General features: G+C 39.7%; 1 protein-coding gene across 2 annotated transcripts in view; it reads left to right on the top strand.

Moving 5' to 3' along the window:
- Positions 1 to 17,742, top strand: part of chchd6a (coiled-coil-helix-coiled-coil-helix domain containing 6a) — an 84,816-nt gene that overhangs the window by 40,656 nt on the left and 26,418 nt on the right. For both annotated transcript variants that reach the window (XM_069694101.1, XM_069694102.1), the window contains 2 exons: positions 5,084 to 5,154; positions 17,387 to 17,522. In XM_069694101.1, the coding sequence (XP_069550202.1) occupies positions 5,084 to 5,154; positions 17,387 to 17,522 (207 nt within the window). The remainder of the gene's footprint in view (positions 1 to 5,083; positions 5,155 to 17,386; positions 17,523 to 17,742) is intronic.

A 17,742-nucleotide genomic window follows, 5' to 3' on the forward strand; every position in this document is an offset into this window, starting at 1 on the left:
CTACACAACAAAAATGATTTGTTCTCTAAGTTTACTAAATGTGAGATTTGTCAGGGCCAGTACAGACCGAAGATTTACAACTGGATGATTTTATTCTTGCAATTCATCAGTCTGCAACATTCTTAAACCTGCCAGTTTGCACCAACGCAACTAGATTGGACTGTGTAAAATCTCCACAACAAAAACTCTCTGTACTTCCATTTCAACTGTGGGCTTTTCAGGCTTTTTCATAGCTGAATATAATCTATAGCATCTTAAATCATTAATGAATATCGTGATAGTGAGTTACTTGCGACAGTTGCAAGGACAGAAAGGAATTTGGAGCTGCTCTTTTTCCAGAGCAGTTCCAACATTTAGAGGAGTTGGTGTCTCCTCTAATAATAAGAAAAAATATGAATTGTCGTGTCTTACGTTCTACAACTGCCCACTCCTGACTTAACGAGGTGAGGCCCAGGCGACACTATCAGCTGGCCTGAGTCGAGCTATGACCGACCAATTCACACTGCTTCAATGTTTCCCTGCAACTTTCTAAAACAGTTTAGTCTTTTCACAAATGTGTAGTCTGAATTGGGTTTAAAAATTCCTGGAAAAGGTTGAAAAATATGCATTTCATTACATACATTACTTAACATTGCAATTTGAATCAACCTTTTGTCTATGCATTGAGTATGTGTTAATAATGTATTTGATCTTTTTCAATACATTTTTAATCAACTTTTTGACATTTAATGACGGTGAAAGAGATATCACTTGGTACAGGATGATGGGATATATTATTGCTACAGGTGTTGTAGTTGCCACAGACATACCGAAAGGTTGCTTGTAAGGACAGCTCCCCTGCGATGAGCTCGCTCCACTTTTCCCAGCTGGCAGACGTATTGATATACAAATGAATAAGGGCATGTTTATGTTGATTAATGGCCTAAAGTGTAAGTGGAAAGTTTCACATCGAATAGAGTTTATAAAACGGCAATATGCAGTTTTATGAAAATAGCGGAAAACATGAATACACATACATTATACCTGTAGAAATTGTCAAGAGACATTTTTTGAAGCACCTGGTCCCAGATTTTCTAATATTCCTACCAAAAAGCACTAATGAGGGTACACCGAGGCAGAGTCTCGAACATATGATGCTTTACTTCCTCATTTAATTTGTTCTCTTCCTCCCTAAGGGCCTATGAAGAGCAGATAAGGTTGAGGCCTTATTTTGGTGTCAGCAAACAAATAGTTTGGTGTTTAAAATATTTATGACCATTTCTGCTTGGTCAGCAACAGCAAACTAAGTTCTTGGAGCAAAAATGGCACAATGATACTTGGAATGTAAAAAAACCAAGCGATTTAATTAGACACACTCCAATCATTAATCTATGAATTATAATAGGTGTTTCTTAAAGTGTCCGCTGCCCAGAGCTAGTTTACATCGAATGGAAAGCTTCTAATCCAATGCATTAAATCCCGGCAGCCATCTGAAGCCGCGGGATGGATGTGTTGATAAATCTGCAGCCTCTGATTCTAGATTCCACACCGGAGCACAGCGCCGTTATGCATGAATGTCCACAGTGTTTATCTTGCTTAAATCACAATCAAATGCCACCAGGCTGCTACAAAATAATCACACACTCCTTTATACACTTAAGATGGATGTTGTGCCTGCATGTGCAGCATTTCCCCTGCATGCTTTCAACAACTGTGCAGTGTCGCTGCTAAATTATGACCACCGCAGAGATTTCCTTTTGTACGTACTGTAATTAATAATGAACACAAACAACGTGCACATTCTGCTCTTAGAGCAGCTGACTGCAGCCCGTGGTGCTGCAGCCTCTGCGATGGAGACAGTCAACCAGCTGAAGTGTCGAGTCCACGACAACTGCACAAAACCTTTGTGATTTAAAAACCCAATAAGCACTTTATCAAACCGCCTGTTCAGAAAGCAGAAACATGTCAAAAAGCATCAGCTGTGGCACTAGTGTCCCATCCACCAACGGTATATTTTACACAACCACAGCACGCTGAGCTAAACAAAAGCTGTAATCAAACTGTTGATCTCATATTATTTACATTGTTGACATTTTAGATTTGTATCCACTGAGATATTATTGACTTTGAATAGTGCATTTGCTGTTGTAAACAATTCTGTTGTTGTTGTAGAAACAGTATTTACTTCTATTTAAGATATAAATGAATTCCAACCCAGTTCTGAATTAGGTTTACCTCATGGCACTTACTTCATCAATGAGCATGTTTGTTTCACTCTTTACTCACTAATGTGTGAGTGTATGTTGAAAAACCACAACCTGTTATTTATTTTTCTTATTTATTAAAAAAATAGATAAAATATGTTCCCCCCGGACCATATTGAGACCCTTTTGCTGTCAAAAGCTAGTTGTCAACTAGTTTTAGTTTAGTCCACAGCTGATGCTCTCAAACACTGTCTTTGTGGGCTCTGTACAACAGCACTGAAAAAACATTCTCTGGAAAAACACTTGTGAGAGAGGTCGGAACTAGAGTTTAATAATTCAACCTTTATATCAAATTTCAGCAGCTCATGTTTTACTCTTGAAAGTCAATACTTTAAAAACAGGGATGTCTTAAAAGTGATACGTGAAATATAAGCATAAGTGGTACATGGAGACACCAAGATTTGTTTACACCCAACTCTTGTACCACTTTCTTAAAATGAGACCCTGAGTATCAGTGCTCTATTTAAAAGTTCCTTTCTAAACACGCACTTAACAATATTAAGAGCAAATGGTCTGTCTTATAGTCTTAGTCTAAATTAGTTCACTCTGGTAGGCATCCAATTTGTATTATAAACGGCACAGTCGCAAAGCTTATTCTGGTTCAGTGTTGGTTGTAATGCAGCTGTGTGTTAGAGAGTCACCTGGGGTCACATATGACAGCTTTGTTCACTAAATAATAATTTGTGATTATTTCTGATGTGATTTTTCCATAAAAGGGTTTAGCTAGCGGGTTAGGTTGTTTTATTACACGTATACACATGCCCACACTTCAAACACATAGAGCCCGATCCAACCCCAAGTAGCCCGAGCAAAAGGTTTCCTCCCTCTATTATTTATTCTTCTTCTTCTTTTACCTCAATTCTAGCCTTTTCTCTCTTTTCTTCCCTCCTATACTTCCTCCCCAAGCTGGTACACTTTGCTGGTTAAATATTTGGGTGGGATACCGGGTGCTGAAAGGCCTAAGCTAGGAGGATCAGCAGAGGAGAGGCTGCAGTTGTTCTGGATTAGCTGCTTGTTTTATCATAATACCACTGCCTGCTTGCTTGGGTTTTGGTGCTCACCAAGCAGGCTACAAAGTCAGAAATCACGATGTTTGAGCAATGCAGCTCATCACTGCCGAGCTTTATTTTTACTGAAAGAGGCTGGAACGGAAAAACCTTCCTCAGGATGCATATCGTACTATGCCACAACTTTTCTTTTCATTATTTTGATGTTGTGAGAATTTTAGTGAAAGTCTGAGATTTGACTTTGAATTCACAAAGTGTTTACAAAGACTGGAAGGCACAAAATAGAAGTGGGAGAGACAAAGGTGAAAGGGAAGCTGGTGCACATGAGGGAAAAATAAAAGTGAAGAAATTAAGTATAGAAAATAAATTCTTGGGTCGCACATGGGAATATTCTAAAGTGAAATGACACCAGTTAAGCAAAGAAGGGCAATTTGATGTGATAGCTAAGACTGAGAAAGATCGCGATTCATTTAGTGATTAGTATGTTGGATGAGGTGGAATCAAAAAGTTCCAAGACTGTGCCTATAACAACCAAAAAGTGTACCTCATTTAACTCTGGCTGCCGTCCCCTTCAAAGTAGTCCCCTTGTGTAGTGATAAACCGTCCCCAGCGCTCCTGCCATGCTCGGAACGCTTTCTGGAAGTCCCGTTCTGTAAGTGCCTCAAGCACCATCTGTCATTCAGGCTGGATCTTCTTCACGGTGCCAAAACAGCAACCCCTGTGCTTGAACCTAATTTGGGGAACAGAACGAAGTCCCACGGGACCAAATTTGGCAAGTAGGTTTGGTGGGGAGCAACATAAAACTTGTGTTTTCAATGCACTGCGAGTGGCTGCGTTGTCATGTTGGAGAGCTCAAGTGCCTTTGCTCCACAGATAGTCTCAATAGTCTTTGTTGACAGTCTGACCCTGGGAAAAGAATAAATGGTGCACAACCCTGCATGTCAAAGAAACCCACCTGGCTGCGCTCCTGACATGACGCGCCTTCTTTTGTCTTGAATAGTGACGTTATGCTCCAATTATAATGTGAATGCCACTCGTAACACCTGACCCGGCTTTCTTAAACATTTGAAGAGTCCCCATTGACCATTTACCTGAGTTCAAAACAACATTTTATGTGCGGTCTCTGCTCAAGTTTCAGGTCCATGGTGAAATCGCAAATGCACACATACCAGTTGTTATAAAAATGTGTGTAACACAGGTGCTGATGTTGATCAAGCAATGTAACTTGAAATTCGTACTCACGGAAGCTTTAGCTTCCCCCTGCTCCATGCGCCTTACTGTGCAGCGCTCCGTATGCACAGTTCATAGTGCAGCAGGAAGTCTCCATTGAGGATATATTAAATGACTATACATAAACAATAGAAACAGGAGGATGACCAGTTTAACGCTGTCAGGAAGTTTTCGGGCATTTTGAGTAGTGGTCTGGCCCGCTGGGAATCAAGGAATAATGCGCTCGAACCATTGAGCTTTCTGCCGCCCCTCTGTTTCCTCCTTAATCAGCATGTTACATTTCTTTTGTGTAATCCACATGGAAACCTGCGTGTTAAAAGAGCAAGTTGTGGCTTTACAGATGAGTGCAGTGTTTTGTTATCTGACTTCCCAAACCGTCAAAACCGGACACACTTGATTTTTTCCTTTCACTGATCTATTGAAACATTTACACAGAAAGCTGCTGTGAGTGTTTGTAACCAAAATTGTATCGGGCTCATTTCTCACCGGTAATTATTTAAAAAGTGATTACATCTTTTTAAATTTTGTTATAGTTAAAAGTAAAAGTTACTAATGCTTTTTGTTTGTGTCCGTCTGTGTTGTTGTTTGTGTGAATGTCTGTAGAATTTGGAAAGATACGAACAGAGCAAAGAGCAATTCCACCAAGCTGCCTCTGAGACCGAAGCAAACGTCAGGTGAGACACACACACACACACACACACACACACACACACACACACACACACACACACACACACACACACACACACACACACACACACACACACACACACACACACACCACACACACACACGGAAATTAATTTGCAGTCCGAAGTAAGATGATATCTTTCCCTCGAGCCCTTTACACGCTCTCACCAACTTACAACTCAAACACGAACACACATGAGCATGGACACCGCAGACTTATAGTAGAAACTGATCTTCTCTTTTCCTTTTTTTCAGTTAAATGAATGCATTCTTTATGGCAAATTAACAAATGAAGCAAATGTTTTGACTGCTTGAATTTAGCTGAATTTAACAATGCCCTATTTCCCCATCTTGGTATGAGTCGGGAAAAGGCAAAAGGGAGCTAATTATTGCCACTGCAATTTGTTTTTGTCAAGAACCTTTCACAATGCAGGATGCAGGTATTGTATGTACAGCTGAGGACAAAATAATGAGTGTTATTATTTCTGAGGGCAGGTTTTCGCTTGTGATTTGCTTTATGTTTGTGAAATCTTTGTTTTTCTTATGTGGGCATGAATCTTAACATATTTCAATTGCAAATGATTACTAATGACTAAAATGTTATTTTGCCTCATCTAATGGTAATTAGAACGTCATACTCAACAAGTGAGACAACTTTGTTAAAAGGAATTCTTAACAGGGCAAGGAATGAAGTCAGAGGATCATAAAAGTGTCAAATAAAATGGCAGAAATATTAAGGGAACAACTTGCTGTTAAATTCATCACAGATTTACAGACTTTGGCTTTGACCTACCTTTGGCACAGCAGTTGTGTGAGCATAGCTGTCCTGTACAGTTATTGCTTATGCTGTGCTAATATTGCATCCCATTTTATGCTCACTTATTAAGAAGAGTTCTTGCAACTGGAAAAAGGGATGATTAACACTTGTTCATTGCCTGAATACAACGAGAAGACAACTGGTATTGTACAAAAGAGTCTGAATTTGCTGCACTTGCATGGTCAGTTCATTCTGGATGAGTAGCAAATGAACTGAAAACAAAAACCTGCTTATTTTTAAGTAGGTTTTTACTTAGAGGATCACTTTCTGACTACACTTTCAAACCAAAGCCCTGATTCCAGTCTAGTCTTGCCCCTGTCCCTGCACATATATGTATATATAGATATATATATATATATATATATATATATACATTCTACAGATTTCAAGGAACACCGGCTTCTTTTTGATCTGTGTTGATACTGAGGACCAGGTGATGTTACCTCTGGGGAATACTGTTCAGTAATACCACTAATCCACAGCTCGTTGAGATGTTTTGTGTGTGTGTGTGTGTGTGTGTGTGTGTGTGTGTGTGTGTGTGTGTGTGTGTGTGTGTGTGTGTGTGTGTGTGTGTGTGTGTGCGCGCGCGCATGTGTGTGCATGTGCGTATGTGTGGAGGGGGAAGAAAGATATTGTAAATCCATGAGTATTTTATCAGAGAAGATAAAGTAATCCCAGCTTCCTGTATGGAACTACCTTTGTGGTCAATTATATGTTACTCTTACATGTATTTGAGAGAGGATTATGCTCTCATTCATTCCATAATCAAATCTAACCCTGACCTCCGGGGGATTCAGGAGTGTTACTTTAATGAGTGGATTAAGGTCTGAGGGGAAAAGGCATATCTGTACGTGTGGTGTTGAAATATCCTAAATAAATGGGGTGTATTCAACGTCGACCTGTATACATCAGGAAGTACAATGGTTCAATGGAGTGGAGTCGTGGTTAATGTTATTTGAAAAGTCAAAATGTCTGCTTTAAAAAAATGCCTCTGACTTTGAATAACATTGTTTGCTATAAGACGCCTGCTGGTGTGCATGTAAGTATGTAACTGGTAAATCACATAAGTCAGGAGAACTATTTTAGGGACTTTTAGTTTAAATGTTTTTTGCTGCTATTTATTACAAACAAACTGTAAGTTGTCACTTGCTGTAGCGAGTGTGCACTTTCTTGTTGTTTGTTAGATTGCAATGAAAACGAGTGAGTGCCTGGCTTCACCTTAGCTGTGTGGTCTCTCATTTTGGCTTATCACATTAAACCCATTGTCCACAGTGCTTTTTAGATGAATGCGAATTTTGTTTTTGACCAGGTAATCAACTAAAGTCATCAGACTTCTTTTACTCAAGTCTTCGCGAGAGAAGTTTCTGAAGAGTTTTTTATACGTAACAAGACCCGCAAGAAACTGCAGAGGTTCAGAGTCACCTGGATCTTGACCCATCTTGACTTGTAATGGCTTCAACAACAGAGATGACTATACAAGATACTTTATTCCTTTTTGATGTACAGAACTATGTCACAAAATCAACGGGACACTCTTTTCTTCTTAAGATTTGCCCAGTACGCTGTCGGCGGCGTGCAGCGGAGGTGTCACCCTGCGTTGCTTAACCTGTGGCCTTCGTATGGATAACCTGAGGTTTGCGAGTGCCTCACTGCCTTGGCCTCTGGTCCAAACCTGCAGACCTCCCCTGGCGGAAGCTGCGGCTAGCAGGGAACACCCCTTAGACTGAGCCTCGCACAAGGCCAGACAATCCTTTGACCTCCATCACCTCCACCTGTAAGCGACACACTCCTGGCAGCCTGCTCCAGGGGCTGATGGACTGGGCGTTGGGGTGCCCGCAGAGGCTGGAGACTTTCAGAAGGGGCGCCCCGGAAATTGTACACATTTGTTATTATTTAAAGGACATTGTCTTTATTAGAGGCGAGGTCGCCCGCCTCCGCTGCGGAACTTCGTGTTGTAACACAAATTAATTCTACACAATGATACAAAGGAATCATTCCACTTTAACAGAACTAAACAGTGTACTTTTGAAAACACTTTAAGAACTTCACTTCACAAACTTTCGACAGAACTTGGCTTTATGTGAGAAACCATTTGAGTGAAGTTTCTTTCAGTGCAGAACAAAGCTACGCTAAAATAAGATGTGGGCATGACTTCTAACCCTCCGCTAGGCTCCACTGTCCATGTTATTGTGTGCTTTGTGTAAGTATGTGTATAGACGTGCGTGTATGCGTGTGCATGTGTGTGACGTGTTAATCCACAGTTTAATCCTTGGAGCAAAAAAAACTGGGTTTTGGCTGGCAGCACTCTGGGGTTTGAGGAAGCCAGAGAGCACAGGGCCAGTGTGTTGTTGCCCTGTGTGTGTGTGTGTGTGTGTGTGTGTGTGTGTGTGTGTGTGTGTGTGTGTGTGTGTGTGTGTGTGTGTGTGTGTGTGCGCATGCGTGTGCACCAGAGAAAAGAGCAAAAAAGTCTGCAACCTGTAGCACTGTAATATGTCGAACTCAATGGAGCATAACAGAACAGCCTCAGCAACTTTCCCATCATTCTCTTTGACTCTGTGTGCTGCTCTCTATTTGCATTTCCATCTTCGTCCAAACCCTTCAAACTTGCCAATTACAAATGGATGTTTTTTGTTTTTTTTCATTATAGATTTTCAATGCGTTCAGACTTCTTAGTGTTACTATGTCTCACCACTGTGCCTGAATGTGATAACAAGACAATTTGGGAGTAAATAGCTTGTCATATTGCCAACAGTATCAGAAGTGCCATATATAAATAGTGCAATTACATGTCTATCAAAGTTGCAGTGTTATAACCCATAGAAACAACAAAAGGCTCAATTTAGGAATAATTTAGTTAATATCTAAAAAGAAACTTTAAATATCAGTTATCAATATATATATATCAATTATGCAAATACATATACAAATAAAAAGGCAAAAATGTATAAAATGCATCAATTGTACATAACTGAATAGCTATACACCCCACAAATTAGAATGTATAAAGCCCATAAAGAGGAAAGAAAATCTTAAAGTAAATGTTTTTTCTGTATTATATTATCAGATAGAGTATTTTGAGTGCAGTAAGCTCTCAGCCGTATCTTTGCTGCATTTCATTCCACTGATCTCCACCCACTTATCTTCTTTCAGTCTCCACTGCCACTGTTAAAAAAAAAAAGGCGTAAAATGCCCATGAACATTACCTGTAAAATAATAAATGAATAATGTATTCATAACAATTCTTTCAAAGCTGTGGTCAAAATATGTGCAAGGCTTCAGTGAATAAAACATTGACATTTATTTGGTCACGATTTCAAAGAATCTCCCACACACAGTTATGAAAAGATATCTCTACCACCAGCAGATTCCTGTAAAAACTATACAATTTCATTATGCTCAAATTCTTTTTCCATCATAAATATTAAAAATGTGAAAATATTATCATATCAAATGATGGAAGCTCTGGATAGCCCAGGTACCTGGGAGGCTGAAGGATGGAGTGTCAATCAAGATGGCCCATCTTGATTGACACCACATACATGTTTTAAAATCTCACAAGACTCTTGCAGGAACCGTAGGATTTGCCAGATGACGGATTGATTTGAACATGTGACTCAGGTTTGCACCACCAAAACTGAAAAACCTTTAAATCTACAATAATAATTCTCTATATATATGGTAGTCCATATATGATCAGCCTTAAGCTCAAGTGGTGGCAGGGGATTATTTACTACTTGTGCCCGTTCAAAATAGCCTGTTTGCTGCATGATTGCCTGGTTTGTGGTATTACTGTGAAGCTCGCTGTGGACGTAGGTGAAGACAGACAAGCTCTGGTGGTGGCCGGTCATTACTTACTATGTCTTACATTGAAAGCCAACCTAAGATAGGATGTACGGGGAACCATTTAATAGCTCTCAAACCAACCAAAACAGATCTCTGCAATAGCTCAGCTTTACGATCGGTGCGTCACACGTGTGTCTTCTATTTATCAGCTGCCACAACAAGTAGGATACCTCCCTTCAATTTTCTGTTGTAACAAAACTTTTTTGGAACTGGCATACTTGGATGTGGCAATTGCGACACTTAAACAATATGTACTTAGCAATGGCATTATGCATTTGCTCACTTGCTAAATTCTAGCTAGCTGTGGAAATACAGATGAAGAGAAAAAGACATGAGGATGGAAACCGTTGTCTTTTCAGTCCAGATAGATTTTGTGTGTGTGAGTGTGAGGAAGACAGCCTCCTCTTCACAGTTTAAAGTGTTGGAATGAGTGTGAGATGGAGACAGACAAGACAGATACCCACATCAGACCGCTCAGGTCAGTTTCTAAGGCTTTTTAACAAGGCCAGCTGTCTGTTACAGTAGGAGTCGAACTAGCCTTAATAGCCACCCTTTGTCAGATTCTCCCAGCCTGTGTCAGCGGATATCAGCTTACAGAGATCACTCGGTGATAAGGTTGGAAACATTGACAAGTCCAGGGTCCAAGTTAAAAAGCAGACTACTTGGCAATTGTTGCTGTGCTGTAAGAAAAAAGCCAATCAAAAACACGAGGTGTGGTTCAGTGAATTTCGACCTAGCTACATATAAAATGTGTACATTACATGCTCCCTAACTTTCAACTGGCTGCAGAAAACACTTGGAGCAACTTGATTTTGAACTGAAAAGAGAACAGTGTTAAAGTGAGTATGTCCTGAAGGTTGTCAACTGGAATCAGTTTCTAAAACTAGTCCCACATCACCCTCACGTGGAGCTTCACCCTGCTTTGATTTACAACTGACAGACTTGTAAGCTAATTACATTTTATTTCCTGTTTTAGCAGACATTTGCGTCATACATTCACCTGATGAATAGAAATGTGTTTTTACATTTCTTATAGTGAGATTTAGGGCTGGGTACAAAACGTTGATGCTTTTATGGCACCAACCGAAATTCTTCGAGACCAGGCTATCTACTATGAAAAATGTCTCATCATTCTTTTCTGAATTTCAATTCCAAGGCTACATTAAAACTAACAAATTTTGGTTTTAAAACTTTGGCTACATTTATACAAAAGTGACTCTCATCAGTATCAGGACCTCTATTAACAATGTTGTGAAAACTGTGCAATCCTGCCACCACAAAATACATTCAACGTTATACTTCTTTTAGTTCATTATCAAGTCGCAATCCAGATTTTTGTCATTTTTGAGCCACTCAAATTTACTTCACAAAAAATAGTGCAGTAATACATAAGACATTGTTAAAAACATGAAGCAAATAACAACAAAAGCAAACAAATAAGCAAACATGAAACTCAGGCTAAAAACCCAATAAAATATAAAGTTGGATTCATCTTGAATTCAAGGCGCATATGCTTTTCAACCAAGTTTAAGTGGTCCTCATGAAGTGTAAATAATTTAAATGGAACGGTATGAAATATGAAACCAAAGGTTGATTTATCTAATCCTAAACCTGTCAGCAAAAGCTTGATTTAGAGCTAACTACTAATGTGGCAACATTAATTTTGGTTGTTACAGTCAGGAAGACTTTGGCAGGAAATGGCTGCTGTATACCCAGTGCATCATGGGAAATGTTCATCCCTAAAATTTAGTTTGACTTTTATTTATTAGTGATCCAATCAAAATGGTTCCAAGTAGTGACCCACTGGTTTAGAACCACTGGTATGAGCACATGACTTACAAGTGGGTAATTACAAGATAAGGTGACAGTTTGAGAAATAAAGAGCAAGCATAGAATTAAGAAAAATAAATGCATATCTAATGAATATTTTTCATTTTTAGTACTAGTATATAGTTGGACATGAATTGGGACATTTATTTTTAATGGGATTGGATCTTTCACTTTACACTTTTACAACCAGGGTTGCTTTACAGTATTTTGTTTTCCAATTTGTCAGACAGTGGTACAAAGCTACTTTTCTGGGCAGCAAAACAGCATGAGGTTATGGAAGAGTTTTGTATTGTAAAAGCTATGCACATTCATCGGAGCCGCTGTGGCAGCTTGAAAGAAAATATGTTCACCAGTACATTGACAAAGGACTGGTAACAGTGAGAGGCATTAAGAGGAATGTGGTACTCTGCCTTCAGTCCAGTGTTTACGAGAGACAAAGTCAAGTCTGAGTACTCGTCTAAAGAGGACCCTCTCCTCCTGGTTGTAGGTGTGATAGGGAAGGAGAGATGGGAGAGGATGAGTGAGGGGTGTAGAGACACAAGATAAGGCAGAAGAGGATGTGTGCCCTTGGTCAATTGAAAAGCTGTCAGGGTGCAGGTGCATACAAGCTACAAGCTAGAGATAAGAGGCATGCAGCCCTTTCTCTCTAGCTGTTCCTAATCACCTATCCTGCCCCCCCCCTCCACCCTCCACTCCTGATACCCCAGTCGTTATCATCTCCCTTTTCCACTTTTTCACCACTGCACTAATATTAATCAAAGCAGTAATGGTTAAGGAGTCTGTTTAGGCATTCGGACCCTCGAACATGTCAAACGTCATTTCCGGCCTTAGTAGATAAGGATGGACGTGTTCACTTCTCAGTCTCCTGCTGCCCTTCAGGTTTTCTCATTAGTGGACCTATCAGCTATGCTTAGCAAATTCTAGAGCTTGCAAAATCATTTTCTGTATAAGAGCCTGACCCATAAATTGTCCGGCTGATTTTATCCATCGATATTTGCCTACAACAGATATATAGGCATTGGCGGATATGTTGGCCGATATGCACACATATACAAACTACAGTATAAATGTTTTAAAAACAACGTGCGTATGCATATACATGGTTGGTAACATAGGCATGATATAGTTGGCAAAAGACGTGCAGTATTTGAATATGGAGACATTTGCTCTTGGGCTTTCATAATTCCATAATAAACTGATGTCTCTTGCTAAATTATTTTTGTCATTGCTCAGTTTTCAGCTTTTGGTGCAACCATCAACTTTACTACTTTTTATGTTTTGTCAGTTGTATGTGTATGCTGAAATGGCAAACTTGAACTAGAACCTCTTGAAACTTGAAGGTTTCAAAAAAGCTGAAACTAATCATCCACGAACAAACCCACATGCAATTCATTTTAGCAGAAAAATGTGGCTGGATTGGACATGACACTTCCACTTAAAAATAATCAATAATTAATACCTTAATTTTCTAAATACTACGATGTTCTAACAGCTCAATCTCATAACAGTCATCAAACCTTTTGGGTCACAGCACATTTCGCAGCAGTTAAGGATATAAGTTAATTTAGGAGCACCCATAGTTTATATAAAAATGTATATATTCTCTGGATCTGAAAAGTAAAGCCAATGTGGAAATGGCTTAAAGTGGAATAACACAGAGGGGCTGGCTTTAAAAAAAAAAAAAAAAAAAAAACCTGGCTCCAGTAGATTCTTATTAAAAAAATGATTTGTCCCTTCATTTTTTCACCCTGGACCTGAAACTTGAGCAGAGAGTGGAATTCAGATTTTGTGTCAAATTTTTGGGAAAATCCAGTGATTAAGAGTGGTGGGGAGTGACGATTGTGTTATTGAGGACGAGAAATGTTAATGCGCGGTGAGCGGGCATGTTGAAATACAAAAGTGCCATCGCGGCACAGTTCAGGTTGTTCGCACCGAAAGTTTTTACCTAACCTCAGAACGCCGCGATTAAACTCGGCGTTGACAATCTGATCCTTGAATTCACAGTGCACAACCCCTCGAATGTCAAAGATTTTTCTATATTTTCTGAATATGATACAAAATCGCATGTGCGCTCACTGCTGAAGACCATGATCAAATTGTGATTGCGAGAGTGGCACTGCTCACAAAACCATGTGTAACACAAGGGCTGTTTTTTTTTTATCAAGCTACGTAACTTGGAATATTTTTTAACAAAGGTTAAAGCTTCCCTTTGGAGATCACGAGCGCGACAGCAGCTGCCTGAAATTTTGATTCCCTCTCGTAAAGAAAAGTTGGTTGGATAATGTTGTTAGCTAACTGGCTGCCACGTGAGAAGCCATCTGAATTGTGATTAAGGGTGTTTTGTACAACACTTACACAATTTCCTTGCATTTCTATATAAATATTTAACAGTCTTTTCATTGGAAAATGCAGCTGTTGCAATTTGATATTAAAATATGCAGCCAGTGTTGTGACCCATAAGAGTTGCCCACTGTAAAAATAATGGCGAATAAAAGATGTTGCAGACTTCCTCACGTCAGTTCAATATTGAATTTAAAAATGTTTTTCCTCTTTGGGTGCTACTTCCTGTGAGCGCTTAACAAGATTTTCTAATTAGTTGCCTGAAACACTGAAGAGATACCAATACTTTGTAGTTGACAGGATAGGAATAAAATAGCGCATAGGACAAACAATGCTTCATATGTATGGCCAAAGCCATTAAGGAAAACACAAAAACATCACTCTTAACTCTGAGAGAAGCGTGGTTTAGAGGCGATAAAAGCATCTTCCTTATCGGTCTCGGAGCTTTGCCAGAGGCTTTTGTAGTTGCTGGTGTGTTTTGTGTCTTTTTCCGTTTTCCAATTTCTCCCCTTTTCATTTCCCTCTTTCCCTTTGTCTTGGTAAGCTGTGTGGTCCAGAAGTCTGAGGCCTCTGTGTTGTGCCCGCCTCCGCCTTCGCTGCCGGAGATTAAAAATAATGGGCAGCACCATTAATTAAGCAACTAATCTGACTGTTTGTGTTTTGTCATATTTGCCGCTCACAGATGCGTGGAGAACTCCCCAAAAAACGTCCGCATCCACACACTCAAATATTTTTTACAGCACACGCACATTAACAGCAACAACAACCTCATACATGGCTCAGCCAGCTGACGGGGACTCTGCTTTACCCGTTTCCAGTTAAAAACGAAGCACACTATTTTTATTTATTTATTTTTGTAAGCGGCTCAGTTAATATTGTTGATTTAAGACCTCACCTTCAATTTGGTGGAGCATGTGGACAGAGCTTTAGCTTTTGCTGCAGCTGAACCAATTTTCTGCTTCAAGCGCCTTTAATAAACCACGTAGCACTATCAGGAGGCTTTGGCTTCCCTGATGAAGGCCATTTATTTCAAATTAAAGGAGAGTTCCTTATCTTCAGCGGCCTCAAACGGAGAGAGCGATAAAGATGGCGCGCTTTGGTGTCGTACTCTCTGTGTTGTTAATGTGGTGACAGAAAAGGAGGGAGGGAGTAAGAAAGGAAAAAAAAAAAAGGAGAGAGTTGGAAAGAAGACGAAAAGTGGAAGAAGACAGATTAAACAGGCGAGATAAAGCATTGGAGGTTGTGTGGGGGGGAACAGAGTAATCTGATAGGCCGTCATCTTTTTAAAATGGGCTTCTGAAAGAACGCCAATGGATGCTTCATTCCACTCCTTTCATCGTTTTATCTCACTTCCTTCCTTTATGGGCTTTTTCTCCCCGTCCCTGTTCCTTTTCCTCTTTACCCCCCCCTCCCCCCCACCAATGCTCAGATAAACTCAGTCATTGCATCTATGATCCTGTTGCTGATGATAAAGTGCGTGTGCGCCTATGTGGATCCGGATATGCTGTAATTGAAACGATGGGGCCATGTCCCCACCATGAGTCAAAGCCAGAAAGAGCCTTTAATTTGGCTTCCAATTAAATAAATATGGTGTTAAATGCTGCTTATAGAGAAAGTGTGCATGCAGGGATACAGTTGTGTTGGCGTGTAGGGAAATGTGTGTGCGTGCGTGTGTGTGTGTGTGCGCGCGCGCGCACTGACGGTTTTTGGATGTTTACTGTCTACTACAAAGTGCGTGTGGGTGTGTACACTGTTGCACGTGCCTGTCTCCACCTGCGTGGGTGTCCACAACTCGCATGTCTCTGATTCAATCAGTCAGAATCCATTACAGTGAGGATCCCAGGCAACAAGCCTGTCATAGTTAACAATCACACAGATAGACAGGCAAAGACAAATTATAATACAGCCCACATATCAAATTAAGCAAGGCTAATTCAATCTCTCAAAGCAGACTTTTCTGCTGTATTTGATCAGAATGATCCTACCCACTCAATTAGATGTGATTTAGCGCTAATTGTATGATTTGCAATGAAGCACGTACCATCCACCCCATAAGTTGCTAAGCAGGTTGGCGTGAATGTAGATGGGAATTGTTTTTCATCTTTGTCTTGCCTTGTTTAATCAGACCTTGTCATTCTTGTGAATGTTTTTTCTTTCATTTTTTTCTAATTTTGTTTCACTGTGGATAAGACACGTGAAGTAGGATACAAACGTTCATGTTGTATATTAATACACATGGCAAAAGCTGTTGTTAAATCAGTTAGGTTTTAGGTATTGTCATGTCAAGAAAAATATTTTACACTTATTTAATGCCGTGTTAAGACTGTCTACTTCCATATTACTGAAATTTGAAAATCTAATGATTCAGACAGTAACATTTATTATACTTTCACAAGTGTAAATTTTTTGACAGTTTTTAATGGGTATTTCAAGGAATAATACTATTCAGTAATTTTTGAGAATATATAAGTCCACCCTCAAACACACACACACACACACACACACACACACACACACACACACACACACACACACACACACACACACACACACACACACACACACACACACACACACACACACACACACACACACACACACACACGTATAAAGAGAGAGACTCACTCACGCCATAAACTCTGGCCTCAACAAATGCAATTCGACATCCAAAACCCAGATGAGAAGCACGTCTTTCGCTTCATCTTTGAGATGTGGGCTGCCATTTGCTCTGCACATCTAACATCAAACTTCTTCTAAATCTCCTGTTCTTCTCCTTATTCTTTTTTTTTGCTTAATGCCAGTTGGCAAAACAATTTAAGGTGCATTTCCTCCACCTTTTTTTTTGGTTCTTTGAGACAACCAAAACAGGCCCCTTGCCCGATGACCTGTTGAATGTTCATCTAATATTCACTCTGATTCCCCCTTTCTGATCTGATCTCCACCAAGTCCTGCTAATTGCGCCACTAGTTTCCTAGTCATTTGGTGCTGAACAAAACTTTGCTGCCGTCAAAAACAATATTATGAGAGTGTTGAGAGAGAACCAAAAATAGTAAAGTCGCACGCCTGAAAGTCAAAACACTGAGCTGATAGTCCGTATAAAATTCTGAAAAGCAGAGGAGAGCAGCAGGATTAGATGATAAATCTCTAAGACCGACTTTTTTGTGAACTTCCACACACTAACATATATTAGAGATGTTTCATTTTACTGCCTTTTTGTCACAAAATCTGCTCTCAGGTAATTTTAAGTTTACATAAACTTAAATATTAACAATATAATTTTTTCTTGTTTTCTCTACAAGCCCAAACTCACTATCAGTAAGAAAAAGGGGAGAAAACATTAACCCTGTTCATAATTATATCTTTCTGTATCTCTGTGTTTCTTTCAGGTCTCGCAATACCAGCCCGGTGTGTCCTGGTCTACAGGCTCAGATTATATCATGTTACAAGGATAACGGAGACCAGACCTTAAAGTGTTCAGACCTGGCCAAAGAATACATGCAGTGTATCAACGCTGCAAAGACGGTGAGAGCTTTTGTCAAACCTGGAAGGGACATACTTTGAAATATCAGGGCAGATCTGAAGGGTTGAAATATCAGGAACAAAAGTGCTACCATGTACTGTGATTGTTGTGTCAGCACACCTATTCAGCTGAGAGATTTTACCTTTTCATTTTGAACATTGCTTTCTAAAGATATATCAATAGCTTTACTAATAACTTTCTGCCAACAATAAGAGACCAACA

The sequence above is a fragment of the Brachyistius frenatus genome, unplaced genomic scaffold (assembly GCF_029030835.1).
Source record: "Brachyistius frenatus isolate BFR_SWC_R1_liver_20210118 unplaced genomic scaffold, ASM2903083v1 Contig_16, whole genome shotgun sequence".
Lineage (NCBI taxonomy): Eukaryota > Metazoa > Chordata > Actinopteri > Embiotocidae > Brachyistius > Brachyistius frenatus.